Here is a 21,213-nt window from a genome sequence, read left to right on the forward strand (position 1 = left end):
ATGAGCTAGTATGCATCGCATACTAGCTCTTTATGAAATACATACCTTAGAATGATCCCCTGAATGGCCGACATCATGCCCGGAGTTACTTCAAGGGGCTCTGGCGCCGTGATTGGCCAGAGCTGCGATGACGTCACTCACGTGGGTGCCGCCAGTCATGGCAAGGACCCTGAAGAAACGGCACAAGCAGGCCGTTCCTTCGGTGCGCATGCGCCGCTGACGTCGGTGCCCGTGTACATGGTAAAGATCTCCTAAACTGTGCAAGTTTAGGAGATATTTACAGTACCTACAGGTAAGCCTTACTATAGGTTTACCTGTAGGTACAATATAAGAGGAAGACTTCCTCTTTAAGGCACTGCTGCCTATGAATGTTAGTCTGACAGCAAGGCATGGTAAATCAATAGTAGGGAAAAGATCACCCGCAGGGAGTCCATAGGCAATAGGGACCCTGATTATATCATCCATGACATAACACCACAAAAAAAAAATTCAAAAAGAGAGCGCCTCTTAAGTATCAGTGATTTATTAAATTGTTAAAAGCATACATGAGCACTTACATTAGGGCTGAGGAGTGACAGCTTCCATAGAGAACTAAACCCGGTATCGTCAAAATTCCAATAGTGTGGGGCTGGATGGATGCCGGGCGGATTGCTTTTAACAATTTAATAAATCACTGATACTTAAGAGGCGCTTTCTTTTTGAATTTTTTTTTTTATGTCTATATGGAGAGCTGACTTCACTCAACAGGAAGCTGCCCTTGGTATTTTGGTTGCATAGATCCCCCTGGCTCCCACATCCATCTATAATACGGATGATCCACACATCATAGAGTTTTTTGGACTATTTTTATGTGATTACTGCTTATTGGTTATTTATCTATTTCTTATCCTCTATATAGATTATTTTACTAATAATCGTGTGGGTGGAGAGAGATATATATTAATATACTAATTTTAACATCATTTACTTTTATACCTACGGACTTGAGCGCTGCTACATTATATATCTTATCCATGACATAACACCACAGTGTGCCTTAGAAGACGCAGGTTGATTCAGTCTACAGTATCTACACATCAGCACACACCAGGGGACTTGATGTTAAACCTACACTAATGTTTGCTCATTAAAACTTTTGGACAATATGGGTGCACTACTAGTAAATGATTCACTTTTTTTAAAATCAATAGTTTTTTTTGAAGTAATGGAGAGCATTATGTAGTGATTTTATCCTGTTACATATTAAGCATTGCAAAAAAGGAATGCAGATAGGAAGGAAGGAAGCAACTAAGGTGGTCATTAAAATCGGTAAAAGCTGTTTCCACCTCAAAAGGGGAGAGGCTGGCATTAGACCTTTTATCATTTTAAAAGGTGAATCACACAAGGTGAGAGTGTGTCTAGAGACAGGCTGCACTGAATATCATTATCACATATTATTCCAACACTTATGAATTAAAAAAAAGATTGTGGATAAAAACTTTTTGCACATTATGAATGGATTTTGGGACTTTTGTTATATTTATTGTATAAAAGGAGCACTATGCACCTAGAATTATTTTTTAAGTTTACAGATTATTTAATTGGTCATTTTATATTAAATAAAAATACAGCATATATTGTAGCACAGCACATGTTTTTTCAGTAATTGCAACAAATAGTCCTCTACCCTGTACACACTGCCCATTACTTCAGTCTTCACATACAGTAGTCCCAAAGATCTGGCAGAATGGATATTAAAAAACAGGGTATTCTGCCAAGAACCAGTTACTTACATTTGCACTTTTACTAGAAATTATATCTATGCTGCAGAACTCAAATTTTATTAAAAAAAAAAAAAAAAAAAAAAAAAAGGGGGAAGAAGTACAGATATTTAATAAAGTCAAAGGATGCAATTAAAAGAAAACAATTGGTAAGCTGCTTTACAGTGATACAATGATGTGAGTCGCACACTTAAGCTAAGAAGGGCAAGAACTGTTCGGCTATTACACTTAAATCTTGCTTTTGTTGATTTAGAAACTTAATGATTGGCCCATAATTAGGTTAAATAGCTACTGGAAAAGGATAGTTGCTGCCACATGTGAGTATAAGGAAACCCATAGGAATACACATTATCATGTTATTTTTGTTATCACCGGTTAGGTAATAATGGAAATACAAACAAGTTATAAGCATGAGATGATTCTCATTGCACTGACTAATGCATTCCATAAGTAGACACTTTTAAGATGAGTCATGTGACACAAGTGGGCACAGAGTGTGAAAGACAGAATACAAAGCATAATGGATGTGCATAGACAGAGACATCCTCCTCGCTGGTTTCATTTAAATTCTAACAATACCCAAATGGGGGAATCTTTCTAAATCTATTGTTTATATATCCTCAGTGTTTCTGCTAATCATATTTTTGTAATTTGGGATGAAAGAAGGCTATTCTACTAGCAGTGTATTTTTTATGCCAAAACAAATATTGCGCTTCTTTCCGCAGCTACTTTCCTTTATTATTTTCTACCCGTGTCTCCAATACTAGTATTTGGAGATCCTAATGACAGTTATTTGTGCCAATATATGCACATTTATTTTCCATAGCAGTGATAAGACATTCTGTGTCAAAACCACACTTACTATATGGACAGTTCACATGAAAATTCACAAAAGCGCATCATCTGGAAGGCATCATAGAAAAAAAACAGTCCAAATTTACTTTTTTTTGCTTAAGGCCTCATTCACACAAGGCGGACACCGTTTCCACGGAGTCCGCCGGCTCAGCAGGAGATCTCTCCGTTGATCTCCGCTGAGCCGGCTGATGACAGGTGCCTCTCTGCTCACTGAGCGGGGAGGGGCTTGTCAGGCGCCGCAGCTGCCTATGGAGGGATCGGATGAAAGCGAACAGCATGTCTGTTTTCATCAGATCTCAACCGATCCGATAGCGATGGATCTGGACGTAGGGCCATCCGTCTGCTTTTTGCGGATCAGACCGGGTCGGATGTCAGCGGACATGTCTCCGCTGACATCCGTCGCTCCATAGGCTAACATGAAGCGCCCGTTCAGGTCCGCCGTCAAAACTGACAGGCGAACCTGAATGGTCCTATCGTGTGAAAGGGGCCTAAAGTGTTTGTGACCCTAAAACCTCTTGCATACGATACTCCAGTTTGAGGATCCACTTTTTTAGACTTTTTTTTGTATATATCTGCGCGCATTTCCACCCAAAAACGTATTCTCCTGTTCTCGTTCTGCACAATATGTAAATGGTCATTTACGCGCATTAAGCGTAAAATTACTGACAAAAAAAAAAAAAGCAGATTTTTTATTTTACTTTTTTTACTGAAGAATGCATGGTCCTTGTTTATGCACCTGTGTGCAGACACATTATAATTAACGGGCTGTATTTTAGCTCAGTCAAAAAAATAAATAAATAAATTTATAAAAAAAGCTGTACTGAGCTTTTTCAAGCTGCAGTGTGCAAGAGGCCTAACAAAAAAATAAATAGATCCTGTTCCCATGAAGCATGTTTTACAGCACAGTGCTTGTGCTGTGTAATTTGGCCTCTTGCATAGCCTAAAAAACCTGGCTGATCCTGCCTGGTACTGACCTCCCACCTGTAAACTGGCAACGGTTTATCACGGCTGCTGAATCCTGACACCGTGGTCAGTTTACGTATCCCTGTCATCCACTGTGTCTCCTCTCTGCTCTACTCTGTCCTCTCCCCTCCCTGCCTGTCAGCTCCAGATACTGCCCACCCCCCTCCTGCTATAAAAAAAAAAAAAAAAACAAAAAAAAAAAAAAACACTATATCTGTATAACTTCCCATCTGTTATATAATGCTGTGTGTCCCAGTGCCCGTGCTGTATAAAAAACTGCCAATTTCTACTTTATCTTAGAGCGTCTCCTGAGTTCTCAGCCCTGCCCGCTATAGCTGTCAGCCGGGGAGAGGAGAGAGCCGAGGAGTCACGTGAGCACTGAGAGACGCTCTAAGATAAGGTAGAAATCTGCATTTTTTTAAAAATACAGCACAGGCACTGGGTCGTAGCATTATATAAAAGTTGGGATGGTATAGTGGCTTAGGAACCATTTTAAATCTAATGAATTAGTCTTTCCTTCAGCAAAGTCATGGCCAGTACAGAGGCTCAAGTTATGTAGTCTATGTATGAAGGGGTTTCTGAGCTTACAAATCACTCCTTGTTGACTCTGCTAGACAACCAGCAATCACAGAATGTGAAGTTAGTAGTGGCGGTAACCCTGTCCAACGTTTCAGATGGCCACAAGCAGCTGACAGAGGAGTCGGCACCTGCTGTCTATAAGCTTGCTGTACAATAAGGTCTGTAACGTGAATATGACAACTGGAGCGTTTATTTCCATATTAAAGAAGGCCCTACTCTATACAGTTGCACTTTTTTTATGCTAGAAAGACACAAACAAAAGGCACAACTAAAAAAGGAAAAAAAAAAACTTTTTTTCCCCCATTTTGGATGAAGTAAGAAAGGCTTATAACCCTTGTCAGTGTTTTGTTTTTGCCATCTGTGTCCCATTGGGGAGATTTCTCTTCAATTTCTGTTCCATAGCCCAAACAGGAAGCAAGTGGAAATTCCTCCAAAGTGAAGGAATCCCAGGGTGTGTCACCAGAAATAGTGTCCCCATTAGAGGATTTCCCTTCTATTACTGTTCCAATATCCATGGTAGCCAATCAGCTTGTGCAATTAAGCTTTGGCAAAATAACCTGGAAGCCGATTGGTTTCTATGCAGAACTGCATCAGATTTTGCACTCTCCAGTTTTAGTAAATCAACCTCTTTGTATCCTTCAGCTTCTTATCAGAGCAACAGGATGTGGGGCCTTCACACAGCATGCTAGTAATTCTGCAGTTAAAGTGGAAGTAAACCCTCCTATCGTTTTCAGCCAAGGAAGCTGCTACCTTGGCCTCGGTTTAATCTTCAACTGCCATGATGCTGCACATGTGATCAGTTATGACACCTATCATCATTTGATGATTTGACAGTTTAATTAATAACACAACCAATGTGACAGTTACATTTCCTGCAAGTGACGGGAATGTAATTTTTTTTAAATTATTAAATGGATGGGATAACTTCCTCTTTAAAATGGCTGATGCCACCCATCCATCCCGCTTCAGTTACATCATGTCACTGCTGGCCTCCATCGACGCAGACATGCCCAATGAAGATGATACAAAGTTAAAGTGATTGTAAATGATCACCTTGTAAAACCGCCCATTCAGTTTAAAATTGAAATGAACACATTTTTTCCCCCCCTTTATTTTTTATAGGTGATCACATTCCCTCTGTTCCCAGCTGCATAAGAGCTGGGGGGGGGCAGCAGCACACTGAGCTTCCCAGTGAATGGCTGTGCAGCAGGGGCGTGTCAAGACAAGATCAGAGAACTGACCAATTAGTGCTGTCCTGCTGTCCTTAGCGTGATCAGTTTTTAACAGGAAAGCAAGTGAACTGGCAGGAACACCAGGGATTTCACGCAAAGGAAGCAATACAAAGAACAGGATACTTTTTCCCTTTCCTTTTTTTTTGGGGGGGGGGGGGGGGCAGAAGGCTGTATCACTTCACAATTCTAAGAGCCAAACGCAATATTGTGATTTACATCATATGTGTTCACATACACGTTAAAAGGAATCTTCTCTTTCATGCTGAGCTGCAAGACTAAGTGCAACAGGAATTCTTTCAGTGGCTGGACTGGAGCTGAATATACACTAATAGAATTTTGTTCAAAATTTTTCAGTTTAAGTTTATTCAATTTTTTAAAAATTATTAGTGGGGTCAAAAATCGACATTTCTTTTGACTGTGATGAGAAAATTCAAAAAAACAAGACTGAAAATTTTTCCTCAAAATGAATGAATGTCTAACAGTGTATGTGGTTTTCATTTATGAAATGACATTTATTCCAAAATCGAATGTTAAAAACGCAAACTTTTTTTTTTTTTTTTTTTAAACAACTTTGGCCCAGTCATATACAAAGAATTTTTGTATGAAAATTCGTATGAACATTTGTTCAAAAATCTACTAGTGTATGGGCAGTTTAAGACGTTGCATTCATTGCACATTGTTGCTGCTGCTATTCCGGGATCAGTAAAGTTTTTTTTTGTTTTTTGTTTTTTTAAAAACTATAAAAACGTGAATGACCAGGTTGTTTAAGGTCACTCAAATACAACGTTGCAACCTATCTGAGCTCAGACCAAATTGATTCTTTGGTTTGTTGGATATGAATATTTCTAAAATTCTCTTATGTAGGAACATTTCTGGTTAACAAGGAGAATCATGAAAAAAGTATTCTCTGCTTGAAGTGGTTCTAAAGGCTAAAGGTTTTTTTTTACCTTTATGCATTCTATACATGAGGGTAAAAACCCTTGTCTGTGTAGCAGCCCCCCTAATACTTACCTGGGCCCCATCTCAATCCAGTGCATTAGAGTCTTGGCTCTCTGGGAACTCTCCCTACTTATTAGCCGAGACAGCAGCAGAAGCCATTGTCTCCCACTGCTGTCAATCACATCCACTGAGCCAATGAGGAGAGGTGTGGGCCCAAGCCGTGGCCCTGTGTGTGAATGGACATGCAGAGCTACGGATGGTGAACGAGACAGCTTGGGTGTCCCCATTGTAACCTGTTTGCTCGAGGGGTACTCGGCAGGAGGAAGGGACCAAGGGTGCTAGTGAGGGACCTGAGAAGAAGAAGATCGGGGCTTCTCTGTGCAAAACTATTTCACAGAGCAGGTGAGCGAGTATATAAAAAAAGAAAAAAAAAACACACACACACACACACACACACACACACACACACACACACACACACACACCTCATTTTCCACTTCTTGATTAGAGTTTGAACACTGCTGATTGGCATTCTCAATTCCTTGGATATCTTTTTATATCCCTTTCCTGTTTTATACAGTTCAACTACCTATTCCTGCAGATCCTTTGACAATTCGATTTTACCCCACTAACGATTAGAAAATCGAACGAACGTTCTTGAAATGAAATTTTTTGTCATTTGTCGGGGAAGACATGGTTTGTTTTTTTAAATAAAAAATAGATCTGAGTGATGATATTTACCAGATTCACCCTTTAATAGTATATACAGTATATCTCCTCTAATAGTATGTACAGAATATCTCTTCTGTCTGTTATTCTCAGAGTGGATTAGATATTTTTCTCCCTAACCATATAGTTGGTTATTTATATTTACCACTGCATAGAGATATTTAAGAATACATTTTTTTAAAACTTTACATATTAACTAAATTATACACCACACTTTTAAGATTATTAACCGATTAATCGAAAACAATAATCGGCCAACTAATCAATTATGACAATAATCGTTAGTTGCAGCCCTAAAAATGAGATAAATTGGTGATCGGAGGTCTGTTTGTCAACGTGAATATTCTGCAAGAGTAAAGCCTTGTATACATGATCAGATTTTTGTCAGGGAATTGTGTGATGACAGAATGTTTGCCTAAAATCCAACTATTAGTACGCTCCATCAGACAATTGTTGTCCAACTTTCCACCAACAAATATTGGATGGCAGGCTAGTAAATTTTTGGCAGACAAAGGTCTGTTGTCAAATTTTCCTATCGTGTGTACACAAGTCAGTCACACAAAAGTCAAAAGTACAAACGCGCATGCTCAGAATCAATGCTCACCAAACACGACATTAGCAGAAGGTGCCCAAAGGTTGGCACTCAAGAGCTGAAATTCCACATAGTACGTCACTATGTTCGTGTTTGTTGGCTGACAATTGTATGCAAGACAAGTTCCTGGCACATGCCCTTCGGACAAAAAAAGTCTGCTTTGTTGGCCAACTATCCGATCGTGTGTATGAGGCTTAAGGCACCATTCGCATGGGCGTTTTTCCACATCGTGAATCCCAATGGAAGTACCCTACCGATTCCTGCAGTTGGGATTGACAGCTACATGTGGTTAGCAGCAGCTGCTGAGCCTATACACTGCAATGACAGGCTGCTGGTGCCTGCAGCTATTTGTGCCCGTTTGCCACAGCCAGTGATCACAGTAGATTCCTGCTGCTGGGTTTTACAGCGTGGCCTTCTGAACTACAGAGGTATTAAGAGGAGGAGTCTCAGGAAGTGGAGTCAGTACAGGGATCACTGATTGCAAACAGCAAGGTACCATGGGATATGTAGTCCTTGGAAATGGAAAGTAAACAGTAGAGGAGTATCTGCAAAGCATGCAGGGAATCCAGGGAGCTCTATAAAGAGTTGTTGAGGTTTTAAAATGAAAAAAAGTGTATACTTTGACAGCATAACTCCTTTTAAGCCAAGGCAAGGTGCAATTGGAAGAATTAAATCGATAATCATAACCAATTTGGCAAGGTATGGCATCCACGGAGAGATAATATTTTGACTATTTATATGCCAGCAAATTAGACATTTACTAGCATAATGAAGACACATTTGGCTAATAGATTTGTATACTGAATATTGCAAAATTATCCCTGGATTTTCTTTCATGAATGCATAAAAAAAAAAAAAAAATCAATTAGTAATTTTTCCAAGGCTGTGCAATATTAGTCTTGAACTACTGTTGTTTATTAATATATTTAATGACTGTTCTATGGCAGCCAGCTGAGACAGAGAATGCAGAGCATGGGAAAATTATCATAATTAAGTAGTTGTGGGGTTTTAATAAGCTAGATTTAAGTTTTCCCAGGTTAAAATATGTAATGTGGTCTCAAATATTTATTTTGCCTTTTATCTCCTATGTGCCAAAACACTGATATCTAGGCATGTGCTTAAACATGTGCATTGACTGCAACATAAGCTTAGACCCCTTTCACACTGGGGCGCTTTGCAGGCGCTAGAACGCAAAAAATAGTGCCTGCAAAGTGCCCTGAAAGAACCACTGCTGTCTCTCCAATGTGAAAGCCCCGAGGGCTTTCACACTGGACCGGTGCGCTGGCAGGATGCTAAAAAAAGTCCTGCTAGCAGCATCTTTGGAGCGGTGAAGGAGCGCTCCTGCCCATTGAAATTAATGGGGCAGCGCAGCTATACCGCCGGCATAACGCTGCCGCAGCAGAGCTTTGCGGTGGCCTTAACCCTTTCTCGACCACTAGCGGGGGGGGTAATAACGCTGCGAATTTGACGGTAAAACGCCGCTAAAAATAGCTGCACTTTACCGCTGACGCACCCACCGCCCCAGTGTGAAAGTAGCCTTAAAAGGTAATAAAAAAGTAATTATCTTTAACAGCCTGGTGAGACCATAAAAAAAAGAAAAAAAATAATAATATATCACTGGCCCTTTCCATAAAACTACATCCATAGGAAACCATGTTAAATGGACTGTAGCAAGTTTCTGCAAAACTGAAAATGCACTAAAATATGCATAGATGTGAACCAGGCCTTAATGTGGAACGCCAACAAGTCTATTTGATTTAACTGTATTCAAAAACAGAAGTTTGGGATTTTAAACAATGGGAAAAGAACTAGTCAAGCCTAAACTTAACAACTCAGCATTTGGGCCTATACACTTTGCATATTCTGTGCTTATTGGAATAAAAAATAAAAAATTGCCTATTCCCATTGGAACAACTCACATCTAAGATAAGATAAGATTTACAACATCCAGTCCCTCTTTACAAGCCTACTACTACTAGAACTGTTGAGCTTCAGGAAAAGTCTTTGGGAAAACAAAATTTGGCCAAACACAGGAAAGTGATAAGCACATAAAAGAGGATCTTCAGTCTTTTCAGCAGCTACAAATATTGTTTGGTTGGGAGAGGGAAAAGGGGGGGAGGGGGAGCGCGGAGAGAACTTCCACTCTGATGGCATAGGCAACTGGAGGAAATGGGAGAGGAGGGGGGAGTGAGATGTTAAAGTGGAACTTCCCTTTTAGGGTGAAGTTCCACTAACATTAAATTTAAGTTTGCAACAACCAAAATTAACTGTTTCTACAACCAGCACAGCTTCTACAGTATATAAACAGTAGCTTTCAGGCAATCTCATGTGATCTTTGCTGGGTGCATTCAAAGGGTTAATGCTTTAATTTGGCTGCTGGAAAACACAATAGCTCTAGGCATTTGAAGTTGTATTAAACCCAAAAGCAAACATATTGCAGATGACCAATTCTTAGACTGTTTCTTAGGCTTTCTTCTATTTTTAACTGGTGATCTCCCCAGTAAATATGTTTTTCAAAAGAACAAACTCTCAGATGTATCAGTTTATATGGATGATACAAACCATTTAACATTTAAAGGGGTGCTTTCAATAAAATTATTTACTTACGTAAAACCTTTATCCTAAGGCTGGCCATACATGGTCGAATTTCAAAAGAATTTTCTTTTGAAAATCAGAAAATGTGTGCGTTTTGTGATCCGATGATGCCACCATTGATTTTGAAATTCGGCCAACCAAGCCTTCCATTTTCACCTCATGTTGCTACAGAAAAGAATTTGTGGCTAGGAATCTTCTTTTTTTTTTTCTGGGAACTCACTTTTCTTGCACATGCGCATTTATTTTTCGATTACATTTCCACGCGATTTTCCCATCATTGATTAGAAAATCGTTTGTTTTTCAAAAAATTTCCAACATGTCTGATTACTCAAATTTGATTGCCGTGCAAAAATCGGCTGTTGCTGCAGCCCACTAATGGTGCGAAATACGAACAAAAATTCTTAGATAAGATTTTCGAAAGAAAATTCTTTCGAAATTCGACCCATGTATGGCCTGCCTAAAAAAAAAGGGAAAAACAGTTCGCTGTAACTGATTAATAAGTGTGAGCTGGAGTTAGCTTCGGTTTATTAGTGTATTTAAATCTGCTAGCACATGTAACACTCCCCTCTCCAAAAATGACAATGCTGCTGTCTGCTGTGCCCCCTGTTCTTTTTCATCCAGAGTGGGGACGCTCTAATACAGGAAGTGTGTTACTGGCCAAATCACCAGGTGAAAACAGAGGGGAAAACCCTAAAACAAGAAAACAAATGCAGCCACCACATCTAATGGTTGAAGCTTACCCACTGTGTTACATTTTCGGTTTTGGGTTAAGAACCGCTTTAAAATTCCACTTTTTTTTTTTTTTTAAACTATACAGCAGCATCACTCGCTATATACCTATGTCAAATGCTGCAAAATGGTTCCATTGGATAAAACTATTACACGGTAACTTCAATTCTGCCCATGTCATATGCTGGGTACAGGTACATAGCATAAAGCCATATATCACTGAGCTGTACAGGTCACACACAAGTTCAGGGGCACGGAGGTGTAGCAGCCTAGTATTCGCACACCTCTCCACATCAATCTCATTTAATGCCATGCCCCCAATGTCAGCCTTCACACTTTGAGATATCAAATATACTGCTTCCTAATCTATGGTATTCAAAGGATTTTCACTCATTCATGGCAGACATATAGCAAGGCTTTGAGAATATATGTCAGGTTTTCTTCCCTCTATACTATAAATAATGGAGTTTACCAGAGTACTTATCCTTTTATAGCAAACACAGTGGTAAAATAAATTAAAAAGTCGGATGTCCTAGCTAATCAGTGCTGCAATTAACTTCTCTGTAGGAGGTCAAATGCTTATATTGTTTACAGAGGGTTACCAGAGAAATAATAGGGCAGTCGTTGCCGACGTCTTGTTGAAAATGTTATTTACTAATTTACTAGACTGTCTCTGGTTTTAGTACTTTTAGGCCCCTTTCACACGAGCGGCCGTTCTGCCGATGTTAAAAGCATGTTTTGTTATTTTGAAATTCAGAGAATCCTAGCACAAGGTTCACTTGCAGTTGTACATTGCGATTAGCTGCGTTTACATGCGGCTGCATTTAGCTGCGTTGGAACATTCCTGCCATTTCTGATGTGCTTCCTGTCTTTCTTTCCTTGTTGCCGCTGCTATCTGCAGGTGAAATAGTACACTGCGATTACCTGCAGTTATGTGCAGATAGCTGCAATTAAATCGGTCCTGGACGCAGTCAAATTTATTTTTTCTAACCGCACCAAACCCCATGTAACTAAACTGTTTTCTAAATGCAGTGTGTGGAGGGGGCCATAGGAAAGCATTGTCTGAGTTTAGCTGCGGTAGATAACTTGATCTATCCGCAAAAGCTGAATTCTATCCAACTGTGTGAAAGGGGCCTTAAAGTGGTTGTACACCCCGTACAACCACTTTTATCTACAGGTAAGCCTATATTAAGGCTTACCTGTAGGTGCTGGAAATATCTCCTAAACCTCCACGGTTTAGGAGATATTTACAAAAAAGCCGAGCGCCAATGACTACGGCGCATGTGCACTTTACAAAGGGCACATCGTGCTGTTTCTAATAGGGGCATGCCGTGACTGGCGGCTCCCGCGCACATGGGCTGAAGTGACGTCACGCGACTCCAGCCAGTCACAGCCGGAGTTTGCGGCCCTGGAAGGAAGAGGGGTGAAGATGGATGCTCGTTGCTAGTGGGGACAGCAATGACATCGCAGGATTCGATTTCAGGTAAGTAAAACATAATGGGCTACTATGCGTGGCCCATTATGCTTTACCTTTGCAGGGAAATAAAGAGGAAGTAAAACCCACCAGGGTTTACTTCCTCTTTAAGCCTCGTACACACGATCGGATTTTCAGCAGACAAAGCGTCAGACTTTTATCTGAAGGGCATGTGCCAAGAACTTGTCTTGCATACAAACGGTACACAATTGTCGTCCAACATACACAAACGTAGTGACGTACTACGTGGAATTTCAGCTCTTGAGCGCCACCCTTTGGGCACCTTCTGCTAATGTTGTGTTTGGTGAGCATTGATTCCGAGAATGTGTGTTTGTACTTTGGACTTTTGTGTGACGGACTTGTGCACACACAATACGAAAATCTGACAATAGACCGTTGTCCGTGGAAAATGTATTGGCCTGCCATCCAACATTTGTTGGCAGAAAGTTGGACAACAATTGTCTGATGGAGCATACCAACGGTCGGATTTTAGGCAGTCTGTCATCGCACAATTCACAGACGGAAATCCGATCGTGTGTACAAGGCTTTAGAGTTACTGAAAAAAAGTATGTTGATCATGAAGTCAAAAAAGAAGAAACTGCTTGTTAAATATATGAAACATGATTTAACAATGTAATTATGAAAGTGTCTTTGACTGTCAGTCAGTGCAGAGATCACATAATAAAGCTACAGCCAGTGGTGACAGATTAAAAAAAAAAAAAAAAACATTTCCATGTCCACCCAGATGTTTGTTCATTCTTAATATCACATATTCATACATGAGGAGGTGAGTAATTCAATCATGTGAAAGTAAACTGGTTATCATCGTAAAACACAACAACTATCACGGGATGATAAATTAAGATTTTAATAATAATAATAAAAAAAATTAAAAAAAAAAGTTATAAAATTATTATATATACACATACATACATACATACTTATTGAATTTTCCTTAATGTCATTCAAGTATGTTCTTTTCATTACACTTTGTCACCGAGTAAGAAAGCTGACGATATTGAAAAACACATAATAAAACTGCACTGAACTGAAAGCAATTAGGCATAACACAATGTAGATCTGATAACTTTAATCCATCTTTTTCATTAAACGTACTAAGCTACTAAATAAATTCTCCAAGACTTTCAATGCATAAATATTCAATTGCAGCACAAATGCAGTGTATATAACATCTTATTAAAAAAAAAAAAAAAAAAATATATTACCTTCTAATGATTGTATAATTCGTGTAAAATCAGCTGCTAATCATCTGCTATGCACAAACTTTTTAATTTCCAAAATCTCTGTACAAAAGTTTAAAAGCACCCCTAATGTAAAATACAACTTTTGGTGTAAGAAATCATTGTTACAGATCAGTCTCGTGGTAAACACTCCAAATACAAGCAGAAAAGATGAATGATAACATGACACGAGAAGCTGTCAGCTCAGAAATATACATCAACTAAAATGATATTTAAATTTTACATAAACAACCCAGTAAATCACTTGAAAAGAACTACAGTAGTTATTGGAACTTCAGATATAGCAAAATCCTACTTAAAATTCATGATCCTGGAAAAATGGAAGTTAGAAACATACCAAACCTGCATTTCACAGCTTTAACCTTTTTAAAAAACTAATCATATGCACGCCAAAGCTTGCAACTTTACACTTTAAAAAGGCAAATATCCTTAAATGTTATGCAAAACTACTATCAGATCAGGCATTTTTAGAGGTAAATTGTTACATACCTGCAGTTTGGAGGTGGATCAAGGGTTATTTCAGCTAACTCCTTCTGAATTCTGTAAGTGAAATGAGAAGCGATTCAAACACTCTGCAGAATGAATCAGGGAATTACACTGCCCTCTACCATGATGTTGTTAAATGCAACGCTGGCTTTGCCTTCAGTAACGCTAACATGGCTGCTTCCTCTTTGTTCTCAGAGGCATAACCCAAATCCTACAACACAGGAACTTAGCAGCTGTATTCCAGGGGCTTCAATGCAGATATGCTGCCTACAAAGGAAGGAGGGTGAAAGAGGATTCTTTCAGCTCCCCAGAAAAGTGAAAATGGTTCGATTCCAAACACTCTTTGTTAGAGAAAATTCCTTTTTAAGCTAATATGCAAATGAGGCTGGAAGGGAGGAGGTGAACTCCAGCATTTTGACAATGACTTTAGACGAGTCCAACAGTGCTCTTAAGGAGCTGCAATTACCCAAATAAAGCATAACTGTTTTTTATTTTAGCTCTAAACAGTTTAAAAATATTCCTATGCAATGCCGCAACACTAAAAATTCAACATACAAAGTTAATACATTATAAAAGTTGTACAACTACTTTTTCCTCTGATATACAAAAATGTTTTGATCATATATTACAGCACAAACAGTACTAAATAAACTACTAGATTCTGATAAAGAAATAAAGAAAACAATTTCCAACTTATTAAAATAATCAGCGTTGAACAAAATTCTACAGATTTATATAACAACTAAACAGACCCAATGATGATCCTTGGATTAAAGTCACTTAAAAAAAAAAAAAAATACTTTGGAGACACTCTAAATAACAAAATTATATCTTATCTATCTATCTATCCATCCATCCATCCTTCTATCCTATCTATATGTAAAGCACCTCACGACCTTACAATTTTCTTTAGCAATGCAGCCAAACCTTCAAAATAGAAAAAGCTCAGCTCTGAAACATTCTGCCAAGATATAGTTTATATAAAACCATGACATTCTTGGTAATACCTGAGCAGAAAAACACAAATAAAACACTCAAATAGAATTAGTCATGGCAAGTCACAAAAGATGTTTATGGTGCTATTCTACATGAAATAAAGCAAAATCACTTTAGCCAACAGAAAATAACAGCAGTAGCAACACTAACTTTTGAAATATATGGAAGTGAAAGAACAGATTCCTGCAAAGGGGCACAAATCTCAACGCATTTTCCTGGAATGAACTGAAAGAGCAGCAAATTAAATCAAACGCAGGCCGGCATACTTAAAGCACAAGATTGCTTGCAAAATACCTGAACTTTGCCTGTGCATTTAGTCATCACGATGCTTACATAAAATAGGATTTCCTTGCATGTTTGGTGTATTTTAGGAGGCCTGAACTAGCCAAGTGATAAATGCCGGGATTTACATGAGTAGCTTTGCCCAGGATAAGCAGCAGATAATAAAGGAGAAATACAAACTTACCCCCTGTGCCTTCCACCTCAGTTTGTCAATACTGCAGCTATTAGTGTGCAAACACAAACCCCCTTTGTGTGATATTGCTTACTTATGACAATCAATAATCTGAGGCTTGGTCAACAGGAAAAGGAAGGTTTCTAGTGGCTAGCTTCTATGTGGGAGAATGAGCTCATAACCTTAAATAGGGTTTCTGTGGTTGCAGACTTGTGGAGAGAACATTAAAATCACACACGTCCAGAAGTTATGGATGGTTATAAATATTAGAGATTGAAAGCGGACACACGTTCTCCTACATGGATCAGGGAATGCTGCCATAAGGCCAATTTTAGAACTCAGAAACACTGCCTGAATGATGCATGAAGGAACGCATCTGTCAGGCCTTAGGATAGAACTTTGAGCTCATACATGGTAGATAAGTCATTCACCTGTCATACAGAGATTTCCCAATTCTAACCAATAGTGACCACTGCCTAGAAAAGGCCACCACAGTATTCAGGAAATAATATACCATTAAAGAGTCATTCTAAAAAATTCCACAGGCCAGATCAGCTAAAAAGCAAAGGTCTTGGCACACTTTTGTTTGCCTAGCTCTAGTCTACTGTTTCCACAGTCATCAAAATTAGGCTCAGAGCATCTACAGGCATAGAGAAAATAAGGGGTGATGATTATCTCGAGGTACAGGTATAATGAATGAGATCACGCAAAAGAGCACTCAGGATGTGAAAAGTGTAAAAACTCTGAATAACCCGGTTATTCTGTTTATTAGGTTAAACAATTCAGAATGATTTAAGATTTGATGATAGTCTGCCATGCAATCATGGCAACCAAGTGTGCACTCTGTTCTATTAAGAAGAACCTGTAAATAAAAGCATGGGTGCTGCCATGTATGCCTTGTTTTTACATTTATATTGAAGGTATCACTACCTAGTGCAACAGTGCTCAGCCAGGGTTCCACCAGAGGCTGCAGCTGATTGCCAGCATTATCAAATTAGAGGTCATAGTCTTGGCCAGCTGCAGACACAAATTATCTTTTTGGCTTTCTGTAAGGGTGGCATTCTTCACACTGGTCACCAACGTAAGGGGCATTTTTCCCCACTGACCCCAAATTAATTGGTTTTAGCAGCAGGGTTAAAATGTTTGAGAAAGGTTGACCTTGTGAGGCACTGACCTAGACCAAGCATGTAACCAGTAAAGTCTGAAAAGACCAAAATCCCATCCTGCTTGTTCTCGGTGACCCCAAAGTCGGCACCTTTAGGGTCCATGCACACTGGCTTAAAAATTGCTGCTTCTTCAGGAGTTTTGCCTGTAGAAGCAACTCAATGTTATCCTATGTGTCCATGCACATTAAGAGGATTAGAGGCATATTTTGAGCTCATCGTTTAAAAGGCAGGGAAGAAAAAAAAAAAAAAAAAAAAAAAAAAAAGAAAAAGAAAAAAATTCTGGTTTGCGTTTGACAGAAAAAAAAACGATAAACTCTCCTAAACGGTGTACAAAAATGTTCTATATGAGCGGGTTTTTTTCTGCCAATGGAACTGGAGTTATTTCTAAGCCCAGTGTGCATGGAGCCAAAAAAAAAAAAAAAAACAAGACAGCAATGGCAGCTCCCATATTTCTATTCTTACAGGTTCACTTAAAAACCGAGTGGTGCCCCAAATGGCAATAGGTCACTAGTACAAAAGGGGTTATCTTAATCCTGTGGAACTTGGCAGCCTGCAGAATGGTTCTTTCACACATCCCTGGTCATCTCACTTGTTTGATTACCTTTTAGCACTAGTAGACAGCTTTGCAGTGGTTTTACTGGACAATTTGGTATTTTTTTTCTGTTGAACTGCTGAAGGTTTCCTTTCCTCTTGCTCCTCTGGCTCAGGGGCTGGCGGGTCCCTCTGATCAGCATCCGAACTTCCACTGCTGGTACTAGGACTTTCATCGTCTGACCTTTGCCGATCACTGGACATGTTGGTAGATGTTACTCAGTCCTGATAAAGAACCTAGAAATGAAAGAAAAATACCATCACCACTTCAGTTAAGCATAATAACAGCACAACACAATGGAAGTAAAATATTTATATTCCATAAACAAACAACTTCTGTAGGAAAACTAAACACTTGTTATACTCGGTACATAAACCAGATTATGCCTTCAGAAGCTTCTTGTCTGACTTTTCAAAGATCACTCAGTCTAAACAATCAGCAACCAATAATACGCCCCTCGAGTGATAGCGTGTGCTCCAGATCAAAGAGCGCAATCTTCACACCACAAGGAATCTCAGAAGCATTTTTGAAATTGGCCAAAAAAACATTTCACACGTGCTTTGTGACAAAAGAGATTCTTTTACTTAGTTCTGAATTCATGGCCTGCAAATATACGTGTGAACATCTGCAGGAGTGAGCAGAACTAATAACAGAAACCAGTGATGTCTGGAAAATAGTTACACTAATGAGGATCAGTGTTGGACGCCACCCAACTTTTCATCGCTTCTTTTTATTGGGGAGCAGCAGATCAGTTAAGGGGAAGCTGTAGTTCTTCAATTAAGGAGGAACCAAAAGTCCCAGGTTGACCACTGCAGTTCTTCTACAGCTGGAAAGGACCACAAACTGCCCAGATCTGAACTACTAGAAGTGCTGGTCAACAAGGGTGGACTGGGTTTTGTAGTTCCTCTGTAGGAATCAATGATTCCATGCGTAAGGACCTGCTGCATAGGACATATAGTTCCATTGTAGGTGGAGAGTCAGACTGCCCACATTTCACAACACATTGCCCTCAGGCTTGGCAGATTGGGACCTGTAGTTCCTGTATGGTTGGTAGGTCATATAAAGAAAACTGACAAGTCAGACAGGATGAGCTCAGATCCAATACAGATAGCTGACAGGGCTGGTTGGGATTTGTAGCTCTGCAGAGCAGTGAGATTGCAGCTTGCCCACGGCTGACCTGAAAAGGCCCATGTGGCACTTATGGTTCTATTTCAAGTTGGTTGGCGGGTCTCTGGCATCTGACAAGCAGGAGGGGATAGGACTTGTAGCCCACCCATGGTTGGTGGGTACCTAGCTGGTCTTTGGTCAATCTATAAAGACAATTGACGAGGACTGGTCTTGGAGTTCCTCCACACCTGGCCCAGATCGGATACCAATGTCTTACAGGGCAGACTGGGATCTGTAGCTCCCTGAAGCTGGAGGGTTGCAGCTTTCCCATGGCTAAACTAGAAAGGCCAATGTAGGACTTGTAGTTGCTCAATTGTAAGCAGGCTTCTATCAGGCCATGACCAATCTATAACTGACAGACGGGAGGGGATGGGACTTGTAGCCCATCCATGGTTGATGGGTACCACTACCTGGCTGGCTATGGGCAATCTATAAGGACAGCTGATAATCAGGACAGGATAGGACTTGTAGTCCTCCCTACACCTGGCCCAGATCTGATACAGATAACAAAAGGAAAGGCTGGGATTAGTAGTTCCCCGGAGCAGAGTAGTTACAAATTGCCCATTAATGACCTAGAAAGACCCATGTAGGACCTGTAGTTGCTCCACGGATGGCAGGTTCTGGCTGGCCATGTCCAATTTATGAAGATTGGTGACAAGCAGAACAAGATAGGACTTGTAGTCCCTCCACACCAGGTCCAGATGGTGGACATGGCTGGCTGGGATTTGTAGTTTCCCAGAGCAGAAGGATTGCAAATTGCCCATAGCTGACCTAGAAAAACCCATGTAGGACCCCACAGTCCCTAGCTCACCATGGCCAGATTATGGAGATTAGCAAAAACAAGATGGGGCTTGTGGTCCCTTCACACCTGGTCCATATGATGGACATGGATGGCTGGGATTTGTAGTTCCTCAGACCTGAAGGGCCATAGATTGTCCACTGCTGACCCAGGAAGGTTGGTGTGGGACTTGTGGTTTCTCAATGGCCAATCTATGAAGATTGCTGACAAGCAAAAAAAAAAAGATGGGACTTGTAGTCCCTCCTTACTAAACCCAGGTGGGGGATACGGCTGGCTGGGATTAGTAGTTCCTGAAACCTTAAGGGCCATCGACTGCCCATGGCTGACTCAGGAAGGCCAATGTGAGACTTGTAGTTCCTCCATGGCGGACGGGTCCCTGGTAGCTGACAATTAGGACAGGCTGGGACTTTTAGTCCCCCCCCCCACACCAGGCCCTTATGGCAGATATGTCTGGCTGGGATTTGTAGTTCTCTAGATCTGAAGGGCTACAGATCTGTGGGACTTGTAGTTCCTCCACATGTGGGATGTTCATCGGTGGGGGGGGGTCGGTGACATCTCTGTCTGGAGCAGCGGTGATGTTGCTCTGGGTTGTCATGGCCTGTCCTGATGTCACACTGGGGATGGCTGGAACTTCTTGTTCCTCTACAGCTGGAGGGCCACAGGTTGCCCAGATGTGGAGGATCAGACACAGATCCCTGAAATGACTGGGGGCCCAGAGCAGGATGTGGCCCTGGGATGGCTCCTATAGACAGGAGGGTCCCCCCCTGAGTGGGGGGCCCGGGGGCCGCAGTGTGGACAGGTATGGGGGCCGGATGATGAGGGGGGAGGGGGGGGGGTGCTGTGGTCGGTTTGTTATGATAGGAGGCACTCCAATATCAGCATGGTGTATACCAAGTGATGCGTGAAGTCAGTTCCCCCCTCCTCCTCCTCCTCCTCCTTCCTCGCTTTTCTCCGGGGCTGAAAACAAGAACAAAGCTGGCTCTGCCCGGATCCCTCCCTCACCTCTCCGGTTACCTCAGGAGCGCTCTCCGTCCCTCTTCTCACGTCGCTAGATAATGTGCTGGGGAAGGGGGATCCTGGAGACACCGAGCCGGGGGGGAAACGAGCAGGCTCCGGCCGGCTGCCGAACATTGAGAGTCGGAAGAAAGAAGAAGGAGGAGGGGGAGGAGGGAATGGGGAGCTGCCTGTAATACGCCTCTGACGGCTGCTGGTGGCGCTGACGAGTTCGAGGGTGGGCGGGGACAGCGAAGGAGGAGGCGGGGAAATGGGAGTCAGCGGCTGAGGGATGGCTGGAGGCAGCGCGAGCGAGCGAGGCGACTACGAACACACTGAGAGGTTTCCGGAGAGACAATTCCCGCCCACCACCTTTTCCTATCCTGCCCAAACTCCGCCCTCCTGACTCTCTTTCTCCCGGTGCTGAAAGCACCGCCCCTTTCTCCGCCGCAAAACGGTGAAGTCAGCAAGTTGTAGCGCGTGCTCGCAGCTGTGATCGGGGCGCGTGCTTCTCTCCTTCATATACAGCCGAGAGACCAGAGCGCGCGCCCCCCCTCCTCCTCCTCCGTGCTACACGAGGACAAAGAGTTTTGTGTTTATGTCCCTGACACGGAACCGACCCCCTAATATGTCCCAGACACAGGACCGACCCCCCAATATGTCCCAGACACAGGAACGACCCCTCAATATGTCCCAGACACGGAACCGACACCCCAATATGTCCCAGACATGGGACCGACCCCCCAATATGTCCCAGACACGGGACCGACACCCCAATATGTCCCAGACACAGGACCGACCCCCCAATATGTTCCAGACACAGGAACGACCCCTCAATATGTCCCAGACAC

The 21,213-nt window shown here is 41.3% G+C and overlaps 1 protein-coding gene across 2 annotated transcripts in view; it reads right to left on the bottom strand.

The window, feature by feature from the left end:
• The window catches only part of UBE2E3 (ubiquitin conjugating enzyme E2 E3), a 128,620-nt gene extending 108,102 nt beyond the window's left edge, over positions 1-20,518 (bottom strand). The window contains exons 1-3 of one of the 2 annotated variants that reach the window (XM_073633750.1): positions 20,384-20,518; positions 17,413-17,639; positions 14,199-14,249 (exon numbers count right to left, since the gene is read on the bottom strand). In XM_073633750.1, the coding sequence (XP_073489851.1) occupies positions 14,199-14,249; positions 17,413-17,606 (245 nt within the window). In that variant the 5' untranslated portion in view covers positions 17,607-17,639; positions 20,384-20,518. Of the gene's footprint in view, positions 1-14,198; positions 14,250-17,412; positions 17,640-20,371 lie in introns of both variants that reach the window. The other variant, XM_073633751.1, reaches the window with a different exon arrangement.
• Positions 20,519-21,213: the final 695 nt, after the last annotated feature.

The sequence above is a fragment of the Aquarana catesbeiana genome, linkage group LG06 (genome assembly GCF_042186555.1).
Source record: "Aquarana catesbeiana isolate 2022-GZ linkage group LG06, ASM4218655v1, whole genome shotgun sequence".
Lineage (NCBI taxonomy): Eukaryota > Metazoa > Chordata > Amphibia > Anura > Ranidae > Aquarana > Aquarana catesbeiana.